Source organism: Ursus americanus, chromosome 23 (assembly GCF_024610735.1).
Source record: "Ursus americanus isolate L20-20 chromosome 23, mUrsAme1.1.p, whole genome shotgun sequence".
NCBI classification, from domain to species: domain Eukaryota; kingdom Metazoa; phylum Chordata; class Mammalia; order Carnivora; family Ursidae; genus Ursus; species Ursus americanus.
Window position 1 is genome coordinate 10863897 of NC_142149.1, and position 23564 is coordinate 10887460.

General features: G+C 36.1%; 1 protein-coding gene across 4 annotated transcripts in view; it reads left to right on the forward strand.

The window, feature by feature from the left end:
- Positions 1 to 23564, forward strand: part of ABCA6 (ATP binding cassette subfamily A member 6) — a 65967-nt gene that overhangs the window by 5729 nt on the left and 36674 nt on the right. For 2 of the 4 annotated variants that reach the window (XM_045814212.2, XM_045814210.2), the window contains exons 2-15: positions 631 to 734; positions 2263 to 2461; positions 3517 to 3678; positions 5160 to 5263; positions 5638 to 5864; positions 9434 to 9575; positions 10347 to 10532; positions 14833 to 14980; positions 16330 to 16495; positions 18592 to 18650; positions 21770 to 21880; positions 22503 to 22678; positions 22881 to 23000; positions 23252 to 23390. In XM_045814212.2, coding sequence (XP_045670168.2) covers positions 639 to 734; positions 2263 to 2461; positions 3517 to 3678; positions 5160 to 5263; positions 5638 to 5864; positions 9434 to 9575; positions 10347 to 10532; positions 14833 to 14980; positions 16330 to 16495; positions 18592 to 18650; positions 21770 to 21880; positions 22503 to 22678; positions 22881 to 23000; positions 23252 to 23390 — 2035 coding nt within the window. In that variant the 5' untranslated portion in view covers positions 631 to 638. The remainder of the gene's footprint in view (positions 1 to 630; positions 735 to 2262; positions 2462 to 3516; positions 3679 to 5159; positions 5264 to 5637; positions 5865 to 9433; positions 9576 to 10346; positions 10533 to 14832; positions 14981 to 16329; positions 16496 to 18591; positions 18651 to 21769; positions 21881 to 22502; positions 22679 to 22880; positions 23001 to 23251; positions 23391 to 23564) is intronic. The other 2 variants (XM_087854181.1, XM_045814211.2) reach the window with 1 other exon arrangement.

A 23564-nucleotide genomic window follows, 5' to 3' on the forward strand; every position in this document is an offset into this window, starting at 1 on the left:
AAAGTGAGATGACTTGTTTCTTCTTGTGTCTCACAATCAGGTTTCAGCTATTCTGAGTCTGGATTCAGCTAGCTGAGCCTAAAGCTGTTCAGTTTAATCTGGAAGTTAAATACTATAGGAAAACAGTTCATTGGGGTTACATCTAATAGACATAATTAATTATTCAAATGAATTTAACTAATCAGAATTTTGATTACTTTGATGGGCTCTGGCATTTCTATTTAAATGCAAAGAACAAAAAATTATTATTAATCAGATGAGATATAATTCAATTACTCTATTCATGTTGTTGAATTTCTGTTATAAAAGGTAAAAGAATGTGAAGTATCTTACAAGTTCTAAAATCTAATGATATCTTTTCTATTGTTATACTCTATATTTTTGTAAAATTGTGATACTGGCCATTATCTCCCCACCGTTACCCACTTTTCCAAATAGCTTACTATGAGTATACTTGACGTAAAATTTTGCAGTCATGTGTTATTAAAATAATATTTTAAATATTTTCCCCAAAATATGATCAAGATTTTTCTTTTTTCTTTTCTTCCCCACCTCCCAAGGTTTTTCTTATTACACTTATTTTTCTAGTTTATGTTCCATCTTGTTTACCTTTTCCTTGTTTCTTAATAGCAGACTAAATGCATATGAAACAGAAAAGTGTGTATCAGCAAACTCAAGCGCTTCTGTGCAAGAATTTTCTTCAGAAATGGAGAATGAAAAGAGAGAGCTTATTGGTATGTTTAAAAGTCTGCCTCTTTCTGCAGCTCACATTATTCTTTTATTTCACTGCTTAATGAGGCTCTTATTTTATATTTTAAGTAACAGACTGGATTTGTTGATTTTGAGGTTGCCTCCCATTGTATGTGTCGAACCGAGAGACTCATAGTAGTCTGTGAAACAATGTAGAATTGCAAAGACTAAAACTATTTCTTATTTTTTTTAAAAGAGAGTAAGTGAAAATTTAATTGTATGGTAAATTATAGCAACTGTTAAAGCTGCTACCATATGTAATAAAATTAAAGAAATAATAAAAAGGATGCCTGGCAGATTGATTAATTTGAATTTGGGGGACTTATTTTCAAAGCCATGAATTTTCTACACAGTGATTATTTGCAAGAATTATGACCAAGTAACACCACTGATGGTCAGTTTGCATTAGGTAGGTAGGCTTTCTATAGGTAATAGCCCCAAATCTCAGGGGCTGAACTCAGCAAAGATTTATTTTTCACTCTGCTCATAGTCTAAATAAGGTTGGCAGTGAAATAAGGTGGAAGTGGGTCTGGAAGGTGAAGGAATCTCCTCCACACAATCGTTCAGGGACCCAGCCTTCTTCATCTAGGGACTCTGTCATCTCCCTAGGCCTTGGAGACCTCCCTGGGATCCTCTGCGTCCAGTCAGACGATCAGGAAGTACAGGGAGATCTGGGTGGCTCAGGTGTTTGAGTGGCCGACTCTTGATTTCGGTTCAGGTCATGATCTCAGGGTCATGGGATTGAGCCCCGCAACGGGCTCCGTGCTCAGAGGGGAGTCTGCTTGAAAGTCTCTCTCTCTCTTCTCCCTCTCCATTTGCCCCTCCCCACCCCCACGCTCTCTCTCTAAAATAAATAAATAAATCTTAAAAAAAAAAAAAGAAGAAGAATTGGAAGTACAGGGACTGAGATAAAATATAGAAGGTTGTGCATGATTCCACGAGTCAGGCCTTGAAGGGGTACATAGCATTTCTGCCCACATTCCATTGGCTAGAACTCAATCACTTGGTACTACTTAATTTCCAGAGGCTAGGAATGTTGTCCAGCATTGTGCTAAGCAGGAAGAGATTACTGATATTGGTGAACCACTAGGCAGTCTCTACCACTCTGTTCTTTTTCTTTGATTTCCAATACAAGAGTGTGACAACTGACAAAAATGTTGCTATTTGCCGCCATGAACTCTGTCTGGGATAGTCTCCGTTTTATAGACTGTAAAGTCAGATGCCCATGCATCAGAATTGTCATCCTATTAGCCACTCTGTTAGTTTCTATGACAGCTTCTGCAGCAGTTCATGATTTAATGCAAAAGTTTAGTTCTAGTCTTTGAGAATGGTGTATGTGGCAACTATTTCAATATGCATTTTTTGTGGGGTTCCCTTTGCTCTGAAAAGCGGAGAGCAAAGACAAGCCAACCATGTGGCAAAACTGGAATTTGTCTTCAACGGCTCTTTGATATTGACTGAACTTTTTAAGGGAGTATAATCTAAATTCATTCTTTTTTTCCCTTGTTATAGGAATGGGCACTCCCAATACTTCTGGGATTGTACATGGGACTATTTTCACATTTCAGAGAAAACATGTATTTTCCTGGATTGCCTCCTCAAGATCTGGGAAGGGCAGATAATGTGAATAACTCTTTAGCTCTTGTATATACACCTATCTCTGATCTAACCCAGCAGATAATGAATAAAACAACATTTGCTCTTTTGAAAGGTAGGTGTATTAATGGCAAAAAAGAATTACCGATATTATTTTATATCTTTTTGATATGATGTATACATGTTTAATTTGAACTTAAAGTGGTCTATTATGCTAATTGTTTAGGCATCATGACAGCTTACAAATTTAATTAGCGTTTTATTTCTCTCATAACAAGTAGCCTTTTAAACCCTTTCAGCTTGATGGGGGTCCAGTTTAGGGAGGTCTACATTTCTACTGGAATTTACCTAAAACAATAAATGTATAATTTCAGATTTATAGCATAGTGTCTAGAAGAATATGTCATTTGTGGGTGCAGATGTTCTTAACATGGAAATATAGTGATTAAGGTTGATAACTCAGGAAAAGACATCTAAGTAAAAGAAATGAAGTCACGGTTATTAAGCAGTAATTTCAGAATCATGAAAAGGAAGGGGGGATAATCTAACGCTATCCTGTCTGCATATGGTATACTTTGTAAACATCTTTAAAGACCTTCACTCTAAATGAAGTCACTATGCAACTGAGATAACTAAGGTAAAATGTGTATTTCACTCAAGGGCAAGTGGGTGCAGTTTCGCTGTCTACTCCCTAATCCTTAATTTTTAATAAGTGACATTGCCGACTTTTAGAGTCACTTTGTGATCTTAGTTTCCTCACAAGGCAAAGATCAGATGAGGTATCTTTGCTTCAGTAAATCTGACATCTGGAATCCCTTGACTGTATAATAACTACTCCAATTACCTCTATTTTTGTATCCCAATTCTCTTATGCATACTTACCCTAGCATAATATTTTATATACCTGAAACTTGTCATAATACTTGCCATTATTAAAAGAAAACACTACATTCTCATGCATATCTCCTGATTCTAGAATCTAAAACATTAAAAAAAAAACAAAAAACAAAAAAAACTTCCCTCCTTCCCTTTGGGATAAGTTTAATTTAAATGGAAAATGATTTTAGTTTAATTCCAGTGAAAAATATATGACGACACAGTTGGCTATCACATTCCATTGTGGTGAAACTGTATAATCCTGCATGTCTATTTTTACCTTGTCATTCACAGAAAGAAGGATCATTGGAGTACCGAATCAAAAATCCATGGATAAAATACTCCTAGACAATATCACAGGCATCGTGGGAATTGTCTTTAATGACACTTTCTCTTATAAGTTAAAATTTTTTCCGGGATATTACATTCCATTTTTGAAGGAAGATCTTTTCGCAGGTGATTTTCCATGTAAAAATATTGTGGCATTTTTCATGTTTTTAACATAAGGGATAGGTCAGGATGGGCAACAGAGATGCTTTTGATAGAACATGAGAAGATAGAGAAAGCACATTTTATTGCTAAACTTATTCCAAGGTCAATCATATCTTCCCAGTAGGAGATGACTCTTCAAACATTACTGAGTCATCCAACAGCTGTAAAGTGAATGTGCAGGTGCTCATTGCAGAGGATGCAGAGAGGGATCAAGACTGAGAGGTCCTAGCCTCAGCTGAGGTTCCAGGTTCGCAGGAAAGGCAGACATTGAACAGTTAATGACAAGTGCAAGGAAAGGTGCTGAGGATGGGAGGCTTCGACCAGGGGTTTCTAATAGGCTGTGGGATTAGAGAAGCCCTACCTGGCAAAGTGAGGTTTAAACTAATGAGAAGGAATAGAACATGGGTGGAGGCTACTAAAGGCATTGTATTTCAGAGAGAGGAAGGGCAAGTGTAAAGGTCCTGGGGTGACAACAGGCATCTGTTAGTATATGTGGAAGAAGAGCAGTTTAGCTGAACAGAGAACACTGAAAGGAATGAGGCTGAAGCTACCCCAGGGCTAGATCCTGTGACGTCCTACAAACCTAGGGTGATGGAGGGCTGTGGAGGTACTTTAATCAGGGCAGAGAAGTGATTAGATTCCCAAGCCCAAGGGAGCTCTCCAGATATAGCCCAGAGAATGGATTGCAGAGGGGTCAGGGAGAACGCAAGGAAGCATACCAAGGAGCTGATGGCGGCTTGGACCAGAGTGGAGGCAGCCAACGAGAGTGAATGGGTTTGAGGACTTTTTAGGAAGCAGAATTGATATGACTAATAGAGTTGGTTCTTTTCCATTCATTCACTGAGTGTCTACTATGTGTCCTGCACTGTTCTGGCCTTGGGGTGGAAGTGAGCATTAGAGCCTGCTGGCACGAATCGGTCCAGTCAGGGATGGGGGAGGGCAAAAACAATGCACTTTGCCAGGTGGTGATAAAAGAACAAAGTAAAATATAGCAGGCTTAGAAGATAGAGCCTGAACGCTCTTTTAGATGTTGTTATTTGTGGTAACCAGGAAAGACCTCTGTGTTGAATTTGCTTTTGAGAAGAGGTAAGGATAGAGGGAAAGAGTGTGCCACGGATCCATCTGTAGGGAGAGCATATGAGAAAAAAAAATGGTAGCACTAGAATGCATTTAGCACTTTAAGGCAGAGCAAGCAATCCAGTATGGTTGGATCAGAGTGTTTGCTTTCATCTTCTTTTTATTTTCTAAGACTTTCTATGCCTGCTAACTATGGTCTCCATGAATAAAATTGCCTCATTAAGAACTTTCATTTGCTCTTCTTCTGTGTGGCTATACGTTCTGACTGGTGGAGATTCCTCTAGATTGTTTTCTCTTGGATTTTTGTTTTTTATTCTCTAATTGCTTTCATCTGATAATGTTGGTTATGCTTTTCTTTGTGCTTATAGCTCATTGTTGGAATATGGATGATGGGCATTCCTGTTCTCTTTCCAAATACTGGAGTAGTGGATTTGTGGCTTTACAAGCTGCAATTAATGCTGCTATCATACAAGTAAGAAAAGTTCTAATAATTAAAGTAAGCTAATTCCATAGGCATCAGATTTTGATGGAAGATGATATATACTCAGGTTTTCATGTTTATATAGTGAAGCAGGTGCACAGAGGTGGAATTTGGATTTAGGCAAAGGAACACATTGTTTTTGTTTTTAACTTTAAGTTTTCAAGTAGTTTCAGAATGTCAAGGAATTGCAAAAACAAGGTGCAGGGAGGTCCATGTACCCTTCATCCAGTTTCTCCTAACTGTTCTATCTTGCATAACCACAGAACAATATTAAAATCAGGAAATTGATATTGGTATAATATCCATAGCTTATTCAGATTTCTGTTTGTCAAATAATGACTTTATTTGTTTAAACCCTGCTGTAGATTGCAACAAATCACTCCGTCGTGGAGGAATTGATGTCACTTACTGCTGTAAATATGAAGACTTTGCCTTTTATATACAAAGGTGTTCTTCAAAAGGAGCTGTTTATTTTCTACTGCCTGCTTTACTTTTTTCCATTTATATATTTTGTATCACTTAATGTTACAAAAGAGAGAAAAAAGTGCAAGGAGTTTATGAAAATGATGGGTCTGCAAGAATCAGCCTTCTGGTGAGTGAGCAATTCAAGCAGTGCTAATAAATGAATAATCACAAATTTGGAAGCAGTAAAAAAGTTATTATTTCAAAAAGTATGGGTTAAGCTTGACACATTGCCTCGCTCTTCTTTTGTTCTCGTTTTTTATTTACTCCTTTTAAAATGTTGCTATGCAAAATAGCGATTGTAATTTGCCGAGCACTTTATCCATGCCATGAGTATGTTAAGCTAATGCTGTGATAGAGGTTCCATGAAGATCAAAGAGAGTAAAAGAGTTGCCCAATGTCAAATGGATGATGTCTACCAGAGCTGGGACTCCAGCCCAGCTGCCCTGATTGCAACTTTCCTGCTTGGTCTGCCCACAGTTATCATTTGATTTCTCCATGCTTCCTCATGTTGAAAAAAGTACGATCCTATAATGGCTAGCTTGTGGTCAGAGGTTTAGTCACCAGGGGTGTATTTTTTGCAGCACTTAAGTGCCATATGTTGGAGTTGAGATAGCGCATGAAATGTGCCCAGCACATACAGCACTTAGGATGGCACATAAGGTCTTAGTAAGAGCATTTGCTTCATACACTGATATATTTGTGTCTTGCCTCGTTCATTAATGATTTAAATGATTTTAAAATAGATATATTTAAACATACCTATATTTATTTACATATCTGTCTACATGTATTTGTATTATAATAAAAAGAAATAATTGAGGAATAGAAACGAGAACCTAACAAAGTGATAAGTAGCTAAGACTAGCAGATAAAAATGCAAATCATAGGGGCGCCTGGGTGGCACAGCGGTTAAGCATCTGCCTTCGGCTCAGGGCGTGATCCCGGCGTTATGGGATCGAGCCCCACATCAGGCTCCTCTGCTAGGAGTCTGCTTCTTCCTCTCCCACTCCCCCTGCTTGTGTTCCCTCTCTCGCTGGCTATCTCCATCTCTGTCGAATAAATAAATAAAATCTTTAAAAAAAATGCAAATCATACAAGTTCGAAGCTTCCAACAGGCCAAAGCAGAGAATTCTGCAATGTAATTAGTTACAATATTCACGTTGTCTAGGAAAAGGAAAAAAGGAGAAATAATCTGTTTATTTTACCCTAAAAAAAACTTAACATTTTTCAATATTGAATCCTGGAAGATATTTCTTTGTATAGTCTCCCTATCAAGAGAATTACTCTTTAGGAATGTAGGACTATCTGGAATGGGTAAGGAACTCTTTGCAAGCCACATGTTCTCTGAAATAAAATTATGGTCTAGGAAATTTTAAATTTTATATAAAGTATATTTGATTAAAAGAGGGAGTTTTGGGGCACCTGGGTGGCGTCTGCCTTTGGCTCAGGGCGTGATCCTGGCGTTCTGGGATCCAGCCCCACATCAGGCTCCTCTGCTGGGAGCCTGCTTCTTCCTCTCCCACTCCCTCTGCTTGTGCTCCCTCTCTCGCTGGCTGTCTCTCTTTCTGTCAAATAAATAAATAAAATCTTTAAGAAAAAAAAAAAGAGGGAGTTTTGATTCTAATATACCTTAATCATGAAATAGAAAAAGAGGAAACTATTTCTGAAACAAAAAAGGAAGTAGAAAAGTGGTTTCCAGTAGAATTTTGGCAAATGCAAAGGACTGAATAGAGGTCTGTTAGGAGGGAAGAGGCAGGAAATCTGTGTAAAAAGGACAATTTTTCAGTCCAGGGAATATCCTGTGAGGCAGCATCCTGCAGTTACCTGAGAATAGGCAGGCACAAGTCAACTCTACCTTAAAATCAGAAAGGTATTGGGTATTTAGATGTGGGTTCATTCTCAGAATAAATGCTTCGTAGTATGCATGTAACCTAAATTTAGCAAAATGAATTTATATGTCCTTAAAACTAAGAAGGAAAACAAATCTGAAATGTCTTTATTAAGTATGCAGTGTCTATTGGAAATGAATTTTATGGCAACCTTCTTTTTTAAGTAATGCAATAAATGTGAAATGCATCCACATTTATTATTTCAGTGTGATGCCTGCATTGCTTTGTTTTTATCATGAAGGTTTTCATTGCTTTATTAACATCTCCCCCCCACCCCAGCTCCCTGCAATGAGTTCCCTTTTCTAGGTAATGTTTTAAGTTCCTTCATTTGTAATTCTCCTACTCTATAGATTTTCAATTCCTACCTATAGTAGTTCCCTTCTGTACTCAGGAAGTGGATTGTGCAGAATGCCCAAATGCTTTCCAAAAACGCTGATGTTTCTAACAAAGTCTGAATCATTGTAATGACATGACCTTTAAAAAGAAGTCGAATAAGCAGTAATTAAACCTGTTGTACTGGGACATATTCATGCAAGTTCCTGGTTTTAATAGTCTCGCTGTTTTTTTCAGCTGTTGAATTCTTATTTAGTTATGCAATTTTATGTAGAGGAAAAGATCTGTGGCCTAGGAAGGACTGCAACAAATCTTAGCTTTGTTATTGATTTACTTTGTTGACCTTGAAAAGGCCCATTAAGTAATAATAGGAACTACAGTTTACTTATCTAGAAAATGAGAAGCTTGGACTCAAACACCCTGCAGGCTTGTTAGATCTAAGACTGAATACTCTTTCTTAGTAACTACCTCATAATCGTGTGAACACCAGCTCATCTGAAGCAAAGCAGTGTGAACACTTAAGGGTATACCATTATTTAGATCAGTTTAAGAAAGAAATTGTTAGTAGAAATAGCAATAGTAGGATGGGCTTTGTGGAGTTACAAAATTTCAGTTTTCTACTACTAGGGAGAGTGGAGGTCCTGCCAGCTGAGATCCTCAAAAAATGGTCAAATTATCATCTGCCCCCAATGCTTCCATGGTTACTTGATTGGTCCACAGCTGTTTAATTTCCTCCCACTTCTACAATTAGAACATCTCGGTAATATGTGATAACATTAAAGATACAAAAAACTTAATCTCTTTAACTCAGCAGTTATACCTTAGAGAAAATTTTGTGCATTTTCCAAAAAAGAAAAGTACAAGAGTGTTCTTTTCTTTTCTTTTCTTTTTTTAAATTAGTGTCAGAGGTAGAATTTAGTGATTCATCAGTTGCATATAACAACCGGTGCTCATTCCCTCAAGTGCCCTCCTTAATGCCCATCCCCCAGTTACCCCATCCTCCTACCAGCCTCCCCTCCAGCAACCCTCAGTTTGTTTCCGACAGTTAAGAGTCTCAATTTTCATCTTATTTTATTTTTCCTTCCCAAGTACAAGAGTGCTCTTAGCAACAATGCATCAGAAATAAAAATTGGAAACAACCTAAATGTCCATGGGCAGAAAAACTTTGGGATATATTCAGACAATGAAATATTACACAGCAGTGTATAATATTGTATATGTTTATTGATAAAAGCAAGCAGAAGAACACATTCAAGATGATACTATTTATGTAGTGTTCATACTGTTTATACAATATGTGAACACAGAGCTGCTGTCTACTTCCATGCCAATGTGATATTAGTAATCTTGTAGTTATTAATCCAGGTGGCAAGTAGAAGGTTAAATATTGTACTGTTCTTTAGATATTTTTGTATGTTTTAAATATTTCATAATGAAGTTAAAATAATTGAAATAACTTTTTGTCTTTTTTTAGGCTCTCCTGCGGTTTAATCTATGCTGGCTTCACCTTCATTATTTCCATGATGATTACAGTTATCATAACATCTACCCAAATTATAGTCATGACGGGCTTCACGGTCATATTTACACTCTTTTTCTTATATGGCTTATCTTTGGTAAGTTCATACATTTATTACCACATTCTCTGCTTTAGGTCTTAATTATCTGTAGCAAAAATTCATTTCTCTGGAGGTTATTATAGTTATTTCCTTTATGTCCATTGTGTGTGTGTGTGTTTGCTAGAGAAAGTCTCTATGATAGTGTGAGAAAATGATGTAAAGTAAATAAAATTGGACCTCTCATTTGCATAAAGTTCTGAATTAATGAAATGATGCATCAAAAAGAAAAAAAATTCTGATTCTGAAAATATTTGGCTCTAAGGCTTTTCTAGAAGATTTTAGTGAGGATGCCCTTGAGGGGAGGACCCATCTCTTTTCCCCAAAGGTTCTCTGTAACATGGTGGCTTTCACAGTATTTCCCTCTTGACACTCCACCTTGCCCTCACTCCCCGTGTCATGCCTCTTCCTTCGTGTAAAACAAGAGCCTCTAAATTCTGCAGAGGTATGTGGATGCCCTTTGTTAATATATTAATGTAGGCTCTTCCAGTGTTTCCAAGTCTGAATTTCTATTCTTTCCTCAACTCTCACACAGCTTCTCCGTGCCCTTTCTTTAGCAACTAAAGCCCAGAGTAGTTGAGGAGGACAGAAAAGGATCCTCTTTACAAAAGGGTTGAGGAAAGGGCTGAGCATTGTTATACCTAAATATTTTCATCACCGTCTCACTGATAAATACTTACGTTATGATCTAAAGATCCGTATTGTATTGTGCTGCCAATGATTCTCAGTGAACTAAATCTGTTTAACGACCAGATGTCTTCTCTCTTTCAGATAACTTTAACATTCCTGATGAGCGTGTTGTTAAAGAAAACTCTCCTCACCAATTTGGCTCTGTTTCTCCTCGATGCCTTTTGTGGGGGTGTGGGATTCGCTGTATATTATAGACAACTTCCTTCCTCTTTGGAGTGGATTTTCAGTATTTGCAGCCCCTTTGCCTTCACTGCTGGAATGAGTAAGGTAAGAAAGTAGTTCATTGGTTTATTACTGAACTTTCAAAAGAATTTGATATTGCGTGATTCCTTATAATCAAACACTCTTTCAAATTAAGAGCATTTATTCTAAACAATTTTTCCCCTAAAGCTAGATTTGAAAGTGTTATTATTGCATTGTAGAAAAATCACCATCACACAAGGAAACTTAAATAAAAACGTCTTGACTAGGACAGATTTTCACCTCTCAGGTGTATTTTCATTTTGAAGTATTCTCTTCTTGTTTTTCATGTGCAACTGTTTACCTTTCCTCGTACTTTATATAATGAAGGCATTCTCTAGCTAATTATTGTGTAAACCTCTGTTTGAAACCTCAAATCTGAAACATTTTCAGGACTATAAAGAGTTTAACAAATACTTATAAAGTATGTCAAAGTATTCATGAACCAGATCAAGAAATAGAAGGCTGCCACAACTCCGAAACTCCTCCAGACACTCCTTCCTCCTAAAGATAGAAGTGTTGTGATCATCAATTCCTGCTTTTTCATTTATCACCTAATGTGTGTTCCTAAGTATAATTTTTTTAGTGTTGCCTGCTTTCAACTTTATATAAGTGATACTCTCCAAAGTGCTTTTTTTAAAAATCTGACTTTTTCCCCAACATTATGTTTTTAGATCTCATCCATAGTTGGAGTGTTGCTGTAATAGACTGTTACATAGTATGTGACTCCGTGTCATACGTAGTATGTTATGTAGTATGTGACTATGCTATCGATTTTCTTATTGATGAACAAAAATACTTTCCAGTTTTTGACTAATGTTAACTCTGAAAAAAAAATCTTATGCATATTTCCTAGTGAAAATGGGCATTCAGTTCTGTTTGGTATATATGTAGGAGTTAAATAGCAGGACCTAGGGTATGTATATCTTAATCTTCATAGCTACTGCCAAATATTTTTCCAAAGTGATTGCATCAATTTACTTTTGCACCAAGAGTTTCAGAGTTACAGTTGCTCCAAATCTTTACTGGCATTTGGTATTGTCCGTCTTCCAAATTTTAAACATTCTGATGGATCTGCAATAATAATCCTTTTGGTATTAATTTGCATTTTTCTGATTTTATAATGAAATTTAATTCTTTTTCATATGCATAGTGGCATTTTGGTTTTTCTCTTTTGTAAAACGCCTATCCAGGTTTTTCCCCCATTTTTTAAAAAATATTTTTTTTTAATTCACTTGAGAGAGAAAAAGAGCCCGAGCGAGCACTTGAGCAGGGAAGAGGGGCAGAGGCAGAGGGAGAAGCAGACTCCCTGCTGAGCAGGGAGCCTGACCCAGGGCTCAACCCCAGGACCCCAGGAGCACAACCTGAACTGAAGGCAGACACTTAACCAACTAAGGCATCCAGGCGCCCCTTTCCCCCATTTTTAAACTGACTTTGTATCTTTCCTTGTTACTTTGTATGGATTTCTTATATATACACTGGAAATGAGACATTTTTCAGTGATTTGTTGCTGACATTTTTACTCTCTTAGTTTACAAGGTTCTTTACAAGGTGCTTTTAATTTACAAGGTTCTTACTTTCGATAAAGTCCAGTTTGTCAAGTTTTCTTCTCTGTCGAGTGCTTTTGTATCTTTAAGAAATCATTGCGTTCCCCAAGGTTATAAAGATAATCTCCCATGTTTTTATCTGGAAGCTCAGTTGATTCTACTTTTATATTTAGATATAAAATCCATTTCAAAATAACTTTTGTGTATCTATAGGTAGAAGGGTATTAATTTTTCTACATGAATATCCAATTTCGTCTGTTTCATTTATTGAAAAGGCATCCTTTCCCTGAATGAATTGCAGTATTTCCTTTGTCACAGCTCAGCCAATCATGTCTTGACCCATCTGTCTATCCTTGTACTGTTGCCACATTGACCTAATTGTTTTTGTTGATATGTCTTGATATCTGGTAGTAATGATTTTACCATTTGATTTTCTTTTCCAAGGGACTTTTTTCTATTCTAGGTTCTTTGAATGCTGTAAATTTTAGGATTAACCTATCATGTTACGCGCACATATATATGTGTACACAAAGCTGTTGACATTTTGGTACAGTTGAATTTTTCAATCAATTTGAGGGAAATTGACACTTTTTTTTTAAAAGATTTTATTTATTTGACAGAGATAGAGACAGCCAGCGAGAGAGGGAACACAAGCAGAGGGAATGGGAGAGGAAGAAGCAGGCTCATGGTGGAGGAGCCTGATGTGGGGCTCGATCCCGGAACGCCGGGATCACGCCCTGAGCCGAAGGCAGACACTTAATCGCTGTGCCACCCAGGCGCCCCGAAATTGACACTTTTTAAAAAGATTTATTTATTTAAGAGACAGTGAGAGAGAGAGAGAGAGCACTTGTGGCAGGGAGGGGCAGAGGAAGAGGGAGAGAGAGAATCTCAAGCAGACTTCTCACTGAGTGCGGAGTCCAGCTCAGGGGGTGGATCCCATGACCCTGAGATCATGACCTGAGCTGAAATCAAGAGCTGGACATTTAACTGACTGAGCCACCCAGGCACCCTGATACTTTTTTTTGATCATGAACATAACATATCTTCACATTCACTTTCCCTTAGTAATTGTTTTAGTTTTAAGTATTGAGCCTTGCACATTTTTTATATATTCCAAAGTTTTTGATACTTTTGATGCCATTATAAATAGCATCTGTGTTTAAATTCTTATTTTTAAATGTTTGCTGTTAATGTAGAGAGATGCAACAGATTTCTGTAAATTGGCACTGTAACCAGTCTTCTTGCTATATTCTTTTATTAAAACTAGTATTTTTCTGGGCTTTATCTTGGGATTTTCTTACATATAATCATGATGTCTACAAATAATGAAGGTTTGTTTTTTCCTTTTGCAGTTCTAATGCCAGTTATTTTTCTTGTTTTATTGCAGAGACTGGGACCTTTAGTACAGTGTTGAATAGAAATACAAGTAAAGGAAAAGCTTTTAACATTTCATAATAAGCATGATTTTTGGTGTTGGTCTTTGTACATCTATTTTACCAGGTTAAAGAAAATTGCTTTTTTGTTTAATTTGTGGAGAGACTTTCTTTATTATAAGTGGGTATTAAATTGTATCAAATGATTTTTGTTCATCTAATTGATTAACCACATTAGTGTCTCCTTCAATCTGTTTTATATTGAGTTACATAGATTGATCTTAAAATGTCAACCCAGGGGCGCCTGGGTGGCGCAGTCATTAGGCGTCTGCCTTCGGCTCAGGGTGTGATCCCAGCCTTCTGGGATCGAGCCCCACATCAGGCTTCTCCACTAGGAGCCTGCTTCCTCCTCTCCCACTCCCCCTGCTTGTGTTCCCTCTCTTGCTGTCTATAAGTAAATAAAATCTTAAAAAAAAAAATGTCAACCCAGACTTGCATTCCCAGAATAACTCAACTTTGTCATGAAATGTTAAGATTTTAACACAAATAGAGTTGTATATTGCCTTGTGTGAGGAACTGGGCTTGAGAGCTGGACTTCCTGTGCTCTGAATTCACCTTTGATGCTCCTTACTGTGATTTTGACTTTAGTGGGTTAAGCTACTCAATTTCTACTTGCTTCACTTCCACCACATGTAAAATGAACATAAAAATGATAAGGTTTGCCCTGGGGGGTTAGGTGAGGATTAAATGAGATATTATAAAAAGTCTTAGAATAACACCTAGAACATAACACCTATTGTTACATGACAGAATTATAAACATATCTTTATTTGCAGTAATAACTAGAAAAAGAAGTTCTCTTATCATCATCCTACTATGATGGTTCAAACAATTCTTCATATTCTTTCTAAAATGTGTATTTTCTGCTGCATAGAGTAGATATTTTGCAATATTACAATGACTTTATGAACACAAAAAAATGACTTATCATTTAAATTCATATTCTTAGGGGCACCTGGGTGGCTCAGTTGGTTAAGCATCTGCCGTCAGCTCAAGTTATGATCCCAGGACCTGTGTTGGGCTCCCTGCTTAGTGGGGAGTCTGCTTCTCCTGCTCCCTCTTCCCCCTGCTCATGCTCTCTCTTTCTCTCTCTCTCAAATAAATAAATAAATAAATAAAATCTTTTTAAAAAATTCCTGCTCTTAGAGTATCATGTTTTTTAAGTCAGTATTTCCTTCTTATAATCCTTGGATTGCTGTCAAATAGAAATAGTTACACCAATAGCTTCATTATAAGTGTTTCTCAAAACAGCTGTTTAATAAAGTGATAATTCTTGCTGCTATGCTGAATTATTTGTATGTATTTTTCTTAAAAATTTATTAATTATTATTTTTGTCTGAATCTTAGATTATCTACTTGGATAATACTATGAATGGTATAATTTTTCCTGACCCTTCAGGAGACTCATATGTAATGATTGCAACTTTTTCCATATTGGCTTTTGATGCACTTTTCTACTTGGCATTGGCATTATACTTTGACAAAATCTTACCTTGTAAGTAAAAGTGGCTTTTTTCTGACCTCTGCACATATTGATCACATTATACATTTTTACTGAAGGTTATATAAATGTATATTAAGAAAAAAAGAATAGCAAATATTTCCCATCACAAGCTGAATGAGTTCTTTATTTCTACTTCAGAGTTTTAATGGTTTGAATTTCTATGTAAAAACAGTTATTCTTCTGATTTTAATAATATACATTACAAATATACGGTAATTAAATAATGTTACTTTTTTTTCAAGAATCCCTGAACATGTTTTCAAAGAACGGTATTTAAGATTTGTTTCAGTACAAGCTGAAATAAATTAGTTCTTAACATGGCTTTGGCTAGTGTAGAGCCATCATATGGTGAAAGTGCTTCTTAATAAATAGTTCTTGGGGCATCTGGGTGGCTCAGTCAGTTGAGCACCTGACTCTTGGTTTCAGCTCAGGTCATGATCTCAGACCAGAATTCCTTCACACATGCTAGCATCAGAACGCTTTTTTTTCCTTGCACAATCTTATTTATTTATCTTATTTTTTATCTTCTTTCCACTTTGTATTTAAAGCTGTCATGTATGTTTCTATGCAATTATTAAATATATTCCTATCTTTCTGTGACTTCTGGTTTAATATCTGAAAGCTCTTAGTAACAAATCCTACTTCATTGTCTTAAATTTGGAAAATGATAATATATTTATCCTGAACAGATACAATTTCTTCCTGTACTTTGCATTCACATACCATATGGATTTCAGTATTATGTCCAATCATATAGTTGTGATCAAGTGATTTTTTTTTTTTTGGAGAGAGAGAGCGAGAGCACCTTGAGTGAGGGGAGGGGCAGAGGAAGAGAGAAAATCTTAAGCTGGCTTCATGCTCAGCACAGAGCCTGATGTGGGGCTGGATCTCACCACCCTGAGATCATGAGATGAGCCAAAATCAAGAGTTGGTTGCTTAACTCAGTGAGTCAACCAGGAGCCCCTGTGATCAAGTGATTTCTTAAGTTCACAAACATGTTTCAGTTGTTTCTATTTGCTGATTAGGGCTTTCCCCCTAAATATTTGGTTTCATTCATCCTAAATACTTTTGAGATCACATTTTTTCAGAACTTTGGTTTATATATACTTTCTTCAAAGTTCTATTATGTTGTTTAACTTTTAGGATCATATGTTATTTCCTTTGAATTTTCATTTTTACTTTATGACAAGTTTTGTTTTCAATAATAGGAAGTTAGAAAGAAAAGAATTTCTCTACGATGCTTAAAAGTCTAAGATACTCTGCACTATTTTGAATAAGGCTTCTTTACTCATTGTTCTAATATGACTGATCCAATATTTTATTGCCTCTTGATTAATTAGATGGAGATGAGCGCCATTATTCTCCATTATTTTTCCTGAACTCATCTTGTTTCCAATATCAGAGGACTCATAATAAGGTAATCGAGAAAGAAATAGATCCTGAGCATCCCTCTGAGGATTATTTTGAACCAGTTGCTCCAGAATTCCAAGGAAAAGAAGCCATCAGGTATTCACTCTTACAGCAACATGTGGGTGCAAGGCAAATTAATTATTGACCAACAGCAGCAGGGTGAGCCTGGGCAAAATATTGAAGAAGAAATTTGTCTTTGTGAATGTTACTTTGAACTCTTCCACGTGACCACCAATATCTCCTGACTGCTCCTTGAAAGGAAAATTCTCTTTGCTTGGCTCCATATAATGTTACCACATCACCCTCCACCTTATCTCCCTCCTTATTTCTGTGTTGATTCCCCTTTTCACAGGTGCTCTCGCCTTTATAACCAATGAGCACTTCCTCTTTCCCTAGCCACCTGTTAGCTATACACATCTGGAAGTATAGAGAAATTCATGCAGAGTTCTAACCAGAACCAGTATCTTGGCTATGTAAAAATATCTATTTTTTTATTCACAGCTGGCTCCCTCTCAGCTATTACCCCCCTCCCAATTTTCCTTCTCTGGGGGCGTTTGTATGCACAACTATCCATTTCTATAACTTCTGCTTATTCATGCAGCATTCCCAGAACATAAGCAGAATGTCTGCCCCAAACAAATGGCTATCTTCATCTCTGAAATCCAGAAGCAACCGGCTGCTCCTAGATGGAAGTTTCTTTATTAAAATAAAACATAAAACCCCCATTTCAATGGGAGTCCATCCCCCTGTGCAAAGAAAGGCAGCGATAAAATACCCCGTCAGATTCAATACCTTTTAAGCCTTTCTCTTTTTATGTTTCCTGACTCTTTGGTTAAACCCCCACTGCCAGCATCCTGGTTGGATAGATTTCCTTATGTTTATTTTGACCTGTGCTCAGAGAAAAGGGTGGCTAAATTCTGTTTCCCTTTGAATTTGAAAATGCATTGTACATGATCTTATGTAGTCATGACATCTCTAATCTGTTGAGCCTGGTTCCTACCTTGTCCTGCATTAGTTTCCGTTGGGATTCTAATGTGCATTCAAGTTTGGTAATCACTCATTTAGAGAGGTGTGTGTGTATGTGTGTGCATGTGTGTGATATTCAGATGAAACCTTTAGATGTGGGAGCCTGATGCTCAGGGAAAAGGATAGGGTCAACATTAGGTTGGTGTTGAAACCATGATGATCAATAAGATAACCCATCAAGAGAGTCTAGAGTGAAAAGACCATAATGTACATGGAGAACCTGTGGAACACCAAGATGATGTATTTGGCAGAAGAAGAGGACCTTTCAAGGAAACAGAGAAGGACGCGTCGGGATGAGCACTGGGTGTTACATGCAACTAATGAATCATTAATCACTACAACAAAAACTTATGATGTACAATAAGCTGGCTAACTGAACACAATAATTTTAAGAAGGAAACAGAGAAAGGACATTTAGAAAGATAGGAGGGAAACCAGTAAGTCAAATGTTACCTTGAATGTAGGCATTTTCAACAAGGACAACATCACCAGTAGCAACTCGTAATCCCATAAGTAAGGCTAGAAAAGTCTTTGTTACATTTGGTGATTTAGGAGGCCTCTAATGATTTTAGTATGAAGAGGTTCACTACAGTAATGGACTCAGAAGCCAGAGCAATTGAGGAGAAAGTGAGAAGGTGGACATGGCAAGTTTATATTCTTACTTTGACAAAAATGTTTAAAAATATGGAGAGGAGAGAAATCTGATTGAATCCAAAGCAGAGTTACGGGCCAAAGGGAAACTATCAGAGAGGAAACTATAGAAAATGCAGGTGACAGAAGGTCTGATTAATGAGCAAGTTTGAAGGGAATGGGGGTGGGGTGGGAGGTGATAGTTAAAGAGTACAGATAAATGAGCTGATCTTGTACAGAGGAGGAAACACCAAGTATTCTAGGGCTAGAGAAAGAAGTGAGAACAATTTCAAAGTGTTCTGCTTTTCTAAAGCAAAACACTAATCATTTTGTTGTAACTTTCCAAAGAGACACTTTCATTTTCTCTCTCAGGGGAAATGATTAATCAAAAATAAGTCTTTGTCTTTCTGAGTACACTGGTTATGCCATCCCCTACTTCACATAAAGAGGTTGATGGATCTATCACTTTAACTGGGGTTGTTCCTGATCCCTACTATCTCTGTGTTGGCTGAGTAACACCACTTCTGTCATTTCAGGATCAGAAATGTTCAAAAAGAATATACAGGAAAGTCTGGGAAAATGGAAGCATTGAAAGGTAAAGACAAACATTGTCTTGTCGACTTCTTTATTACAAAAAACGGGGAAAATTCCGTGTGAAAACTTTGTAAATGTAGATAAGCAAAACGGAAAAAGAAAACGATACAAACAATCTAACTCCATCACTTGGAGATTAATCGTGATTAAGAGCTGGCTATAACATCCTTCTGGATGTTTCATGGATCTATTAATTTACAAGAACCGGGTCATGCAGTGAAAAGTGTGATTTCACTTTGTTTTTAAAGATGAGTTTGCAAAAAACCATATTGTATTTCATTTGCACCGTGAGGAAAAAAACATCTAGACTTAAAATTTATATATTTTTTATACCAGCCAGGGAACCTATGTAGTTTCTATGTACCAGTGAGATTAACTAAAACGAGACGAGTAACACCACTGACCATGAATTAAATTTCACAAGTCGCTATCCCCAGGGCAAACACAGTTATAATTTTGAATCAACCAATGTATCTGATACTAAATTCTAACAAATATAGTTTTCTATAACAAGCATTGAAGTAAACATCCAAGTTAGTGGCTGCATTTCATAGAGGACAGCTTGCTTTTATTAATAATGGTTTTTAAGAAGACTGTAATTGATTTTTTACAAGAGAAGGAAGCCTTAAAAGTTACAAAAGCATAACCACAGACCTCCCCTAAGGTTGAGAGTTCTCATCATGTGCATTGCATTTACTTTCTAGCAGATAGTGTCCCTTAACTCGATCTTATTTATTCCTCTGAGATCATTTCTCACTTTGAGAGTTTCCTGTACCTGTGTCAGCAAATTTATTCTCACCCCAGATTTGTCCATCCAATGCCATCTAGATCTGTGGTCTCTTTCTTTAATTTTAGCCAAGGATGTATTTAAGTACTTTTTAAAATTGTCATTTCAATTTCCAGAGTGCATTATGAACTACTTTTCTACTCATCAATAACCACGAACTACTTTTTACATCTAGACATCTTCAAAAAAAACCCTAAAAATGAAAAACAATGAATATCAGTGCATAGAAAACTATATGAAATCACCAGTTACAGCTGCTCTTTGGGAAGTAAGGGGGGAGCTGCACTCTCTCCACCTTCTCTCCATGCGACTAGCTCCTGTAGTAACTTTGGAACCTTCGGGAACACACTTTGAAGTCCTTACCTACAGCCTATCTTTCAGTGGCTGACAGGATCCTGTTGTATGGCTACCTCGATTTCCTTACACTCGTGTACAAAATTTGGCTTGTTTCCAATTTTTCATTATCATAAAAAAACTGTAATAAGCCTTCTTGTTCAATCTTTGTAAATATCATTATTTCCTGTATATAAATTTCTAAATGTAAATTATTCAGAGACTATGTTTTTAAGATTCTTATTCATATTTCAAATCATTTCCCTTCAAACTTATAAAAATTTATACACTTGTGGGAATAACAATAATTAACAACAACAATAATATTAATAGCAACAAATGCTTAAAGTTTATTGAGTACTTACTGTGTGCTGGCAACTATGATAAGTGCTTTACACAGACTTTTTTTTCATTTAACCCTATGAGATACATAGTATCTCTCCCATTTTGCAGATGAAGAAACTGAGGCTTATATTTCTTTTTTTTTTTTTCCCAGTTAATATAGATCAGTTCCAAGATAGGTATCATCAGTTTTCTGTTACCCTGGAAAACACCCTTTTTTTTTCATTTAAAAACTTAAGTAAATGTAAAATTTGTTGACATATTTGTTTAGTTGTCCCAATATTATTTATTAATTCATCTTCTTGATGACTTTAAAAGGTTGTTTCTTTAATCCTTTTTTTTTATGTCTACTTCGCTCCATCTTAGGCTTCTTTTTTCTTCTATCAGTCAGTGTATCCTGGAGTAGTAACATTATTTTAATTATGATATTTACTCCACTGGTTACTGTATTACTAACATATTATTTTAATTACTATAGTTCTCCAACATTTTTTTAAAGATTTTATTTATTGGAGAGAGAGAGACAGGAGAGAGAGAGTGAGAGAGCAAGAAGGGGGATCAGAGGGAGAAGGAGAAGCAGACTCCCTGCTGAGTGGGGAGCCCAACATGGGACTTGATCCCGGGACCCCAGATCATGACCTGAACCAAAGGCAGATGTCCAGCCAACTGAGCCACCCAGGCTCCCTGTTCTCCAACATATTTTAATACCATGTAGTCAAAACCAATATCTTGCTATTCCTTAATTTTTCTTAATTATTTGAGCTAATTTTTTCAATTTTTTAAAGAATCTTTTAGTAGAATTTTAAGTGAGAACTTAAATGGATTGTATTATAATAGGAAGAATTTTCTCTTTAGATGTAATTATTATTACCAGCATATTTAATAGCTGTTTAGTTTATCCAAGATCATCCAGATGGAAATGGATGAACTGGAATTCATCCCAGTTGTTAATTAATTTCAATAATGTTTGAAAGTAGGTCACATAATTTAATTGAAGGAACCTGATCTCTTAGATATAACATATTATAAAATTCTTATTTTATAAAATTATAAAATTTTATCCAACAACTTTTCATAACAGAGTTTGGTTTTCACTTGGTGGTAAAGAAAACAAACAAAAAAATAGTAAAGGGTTCTTAAATAAATGATTTTTTTCCTACCGACCTCTAAATGCAAAAGGTTTGTAGTAAAAGAATAGAAAATTTATAACAGGGGAAAATATACAGTTTTGGTGAATATATTTTGGAAGGTAATTAATGCCATGAAAAATGTTTATCATTTAACATTTGCAAATGTAAGCTAGGAAAGAATAGAGTATGATCAAAATCCATATATATATGTATATATATATATATATACACATATATATATATTTACATGTTCATATATGCACATGCATATACACAGGAAGAAAGTGTATTACAGTGTTAGTATTTGAAATTATAGTTAAATTTATCTTACGTAGTTGTATTTATTTTACAAACATTCTACAGTAACCAGGTTATTTTAGCAGCCAGGAAAATATTGGATATTATATGTTTTAAACTATTTAAATGCTTGAGAATATACAACTAAAATAAATTTTTTGTTCTACTCTTAGAACCAGCTCTTTCTAATGCCCTCTTATTTATAATGCTAATATTTTATTTTAAAAACAGACTTGCTCTTTGACATATATGAAGGTCAAATCACAGCAGTTCTGGGTCATAGTGGAGCTGGCAAATCTTCATTACTGAACATCCTTAATGGGTCGTCTGTTCCAACAGAAGGTGAGCAAAAAGAAATTTCTCAAAGGCAAGATGTCCAGAGATCATATGTTGCCTTTCTTATTTTAAGGTTAAAATGCTTAAGAGAAAACGATGTCTGTTTATCTAACATCGTTTACCAGACTATAGGTTTTTTTTTTTTTAACATTTTTTTATTATATTAGGTTAGTCACCATACAGTACATCCCTGGTTTCTGATGTAAAGTTCAATGATTCATTAGTTGCATATAACACCCAGTGCACCATACTATACGTGCCCTCCTTACTACCTATCACCAGCCTATCCCATTCCCCCACCCCCCTCCCCTCTGAAGCCCTCAGTTTGTTTCTCATAGTCCATAGTCTCTCATGCTTCAGACTATAGGTTTTTGAATATACTTTATATTTCCCAAATTTTTATGAAAATCATTAGCCTTATTCCATTGCTATGTGATATTCCAGAGAAAAGATATTCCATCCTGAACATATATTTATGTTAATATTAATTTGTAGTTGTTAATACATTATGAAGTCATTATTTTAGATATTTGTGAATCTATGCCAATATTTTCCTGAATAAGATCTCTAAGCATTAATAAAACATATTATCTTACCGATGTTAAATTATTTTAACGTCTATTTTTAGGATCAGTTACCATCTATAATAAAAATCTCTCTGAAATGCAAGACTTGGAGGAAATCAAAAAGATAACTGGTGTCTGTCCTCAATTCAATGTTCAATTTGAGGTGCTCACTGTGAAGGAAAACCTCAGGCTGTTTGCTAAAATAAAAGGGATTCAGCCACAGGAAGTGGAACAAGAGGTAAATGGCCATGCTTGGATTAGCAAGTTAAATTTGCCAAGTTAAATCATGACCACAGAATTTGCCTTAGTGATTTACCTGCCCTGTTATGAATACAATTTAGGTAGTGAGGTCCTATAAAAAAGATCCGCTGTAATGGACAGTTAAAATTGTAAAATATGAATTGTCTTGGATTTTAAGCTTTGTGTGTTTTCTTGCATAGGTACAAAGAATCTTATTAGAATTGGACATACAAAACATTCAGGATAACCTTGCTAAACATTTAAGTGAAGGACAGAAAAGAAAGCTGACCTTTGGGATTGCCATTTTAGGAGACCCTCAAGTAAGTGCGATTCTGCATGCCGTGGAATGCAGATTGAGTAGTAAGAAGTCAAGCTCTTCTTTTATCTCTAAAAGTAGTAGAGATTTCATTGTAATGTATCAGGAGAGAATCTGCTGTTAAACTATGAATGTAAGTATATCCGACCTAAATGGTTGGATAGTTATTATCTGATTTATTATTGTTATCCATGCTACCATGTGGGAAGAGTTAATGTGGGAGAGATATATGTTATACATTTTCATCCTCTGTAGATTTTGCTATTAGATGAACCAACTGCTGGGTTGGATCCCTTTTCAAGGCATCGAGTATGGAGTTTCCTCAAGGAACGCAAAGCAGGCCGTGTGATTCTCTTGAGTACCAATCTCATGGATGAGGCTGACATCCTGGCTGGTATTTGTTGGTTTTATCTCAGTTTTATAGTAAAGAATTTGGGAAATGTATATTTCTAGGACAAGCACTGTGCTCCCAGGACTTTCATGTGTGCTCCATTCCATAGTATTCTCGGGAATGACAAGAGTCTAATCCCCGCCTAGAATTCCTCACTGACTGTACATTTGCTAGATT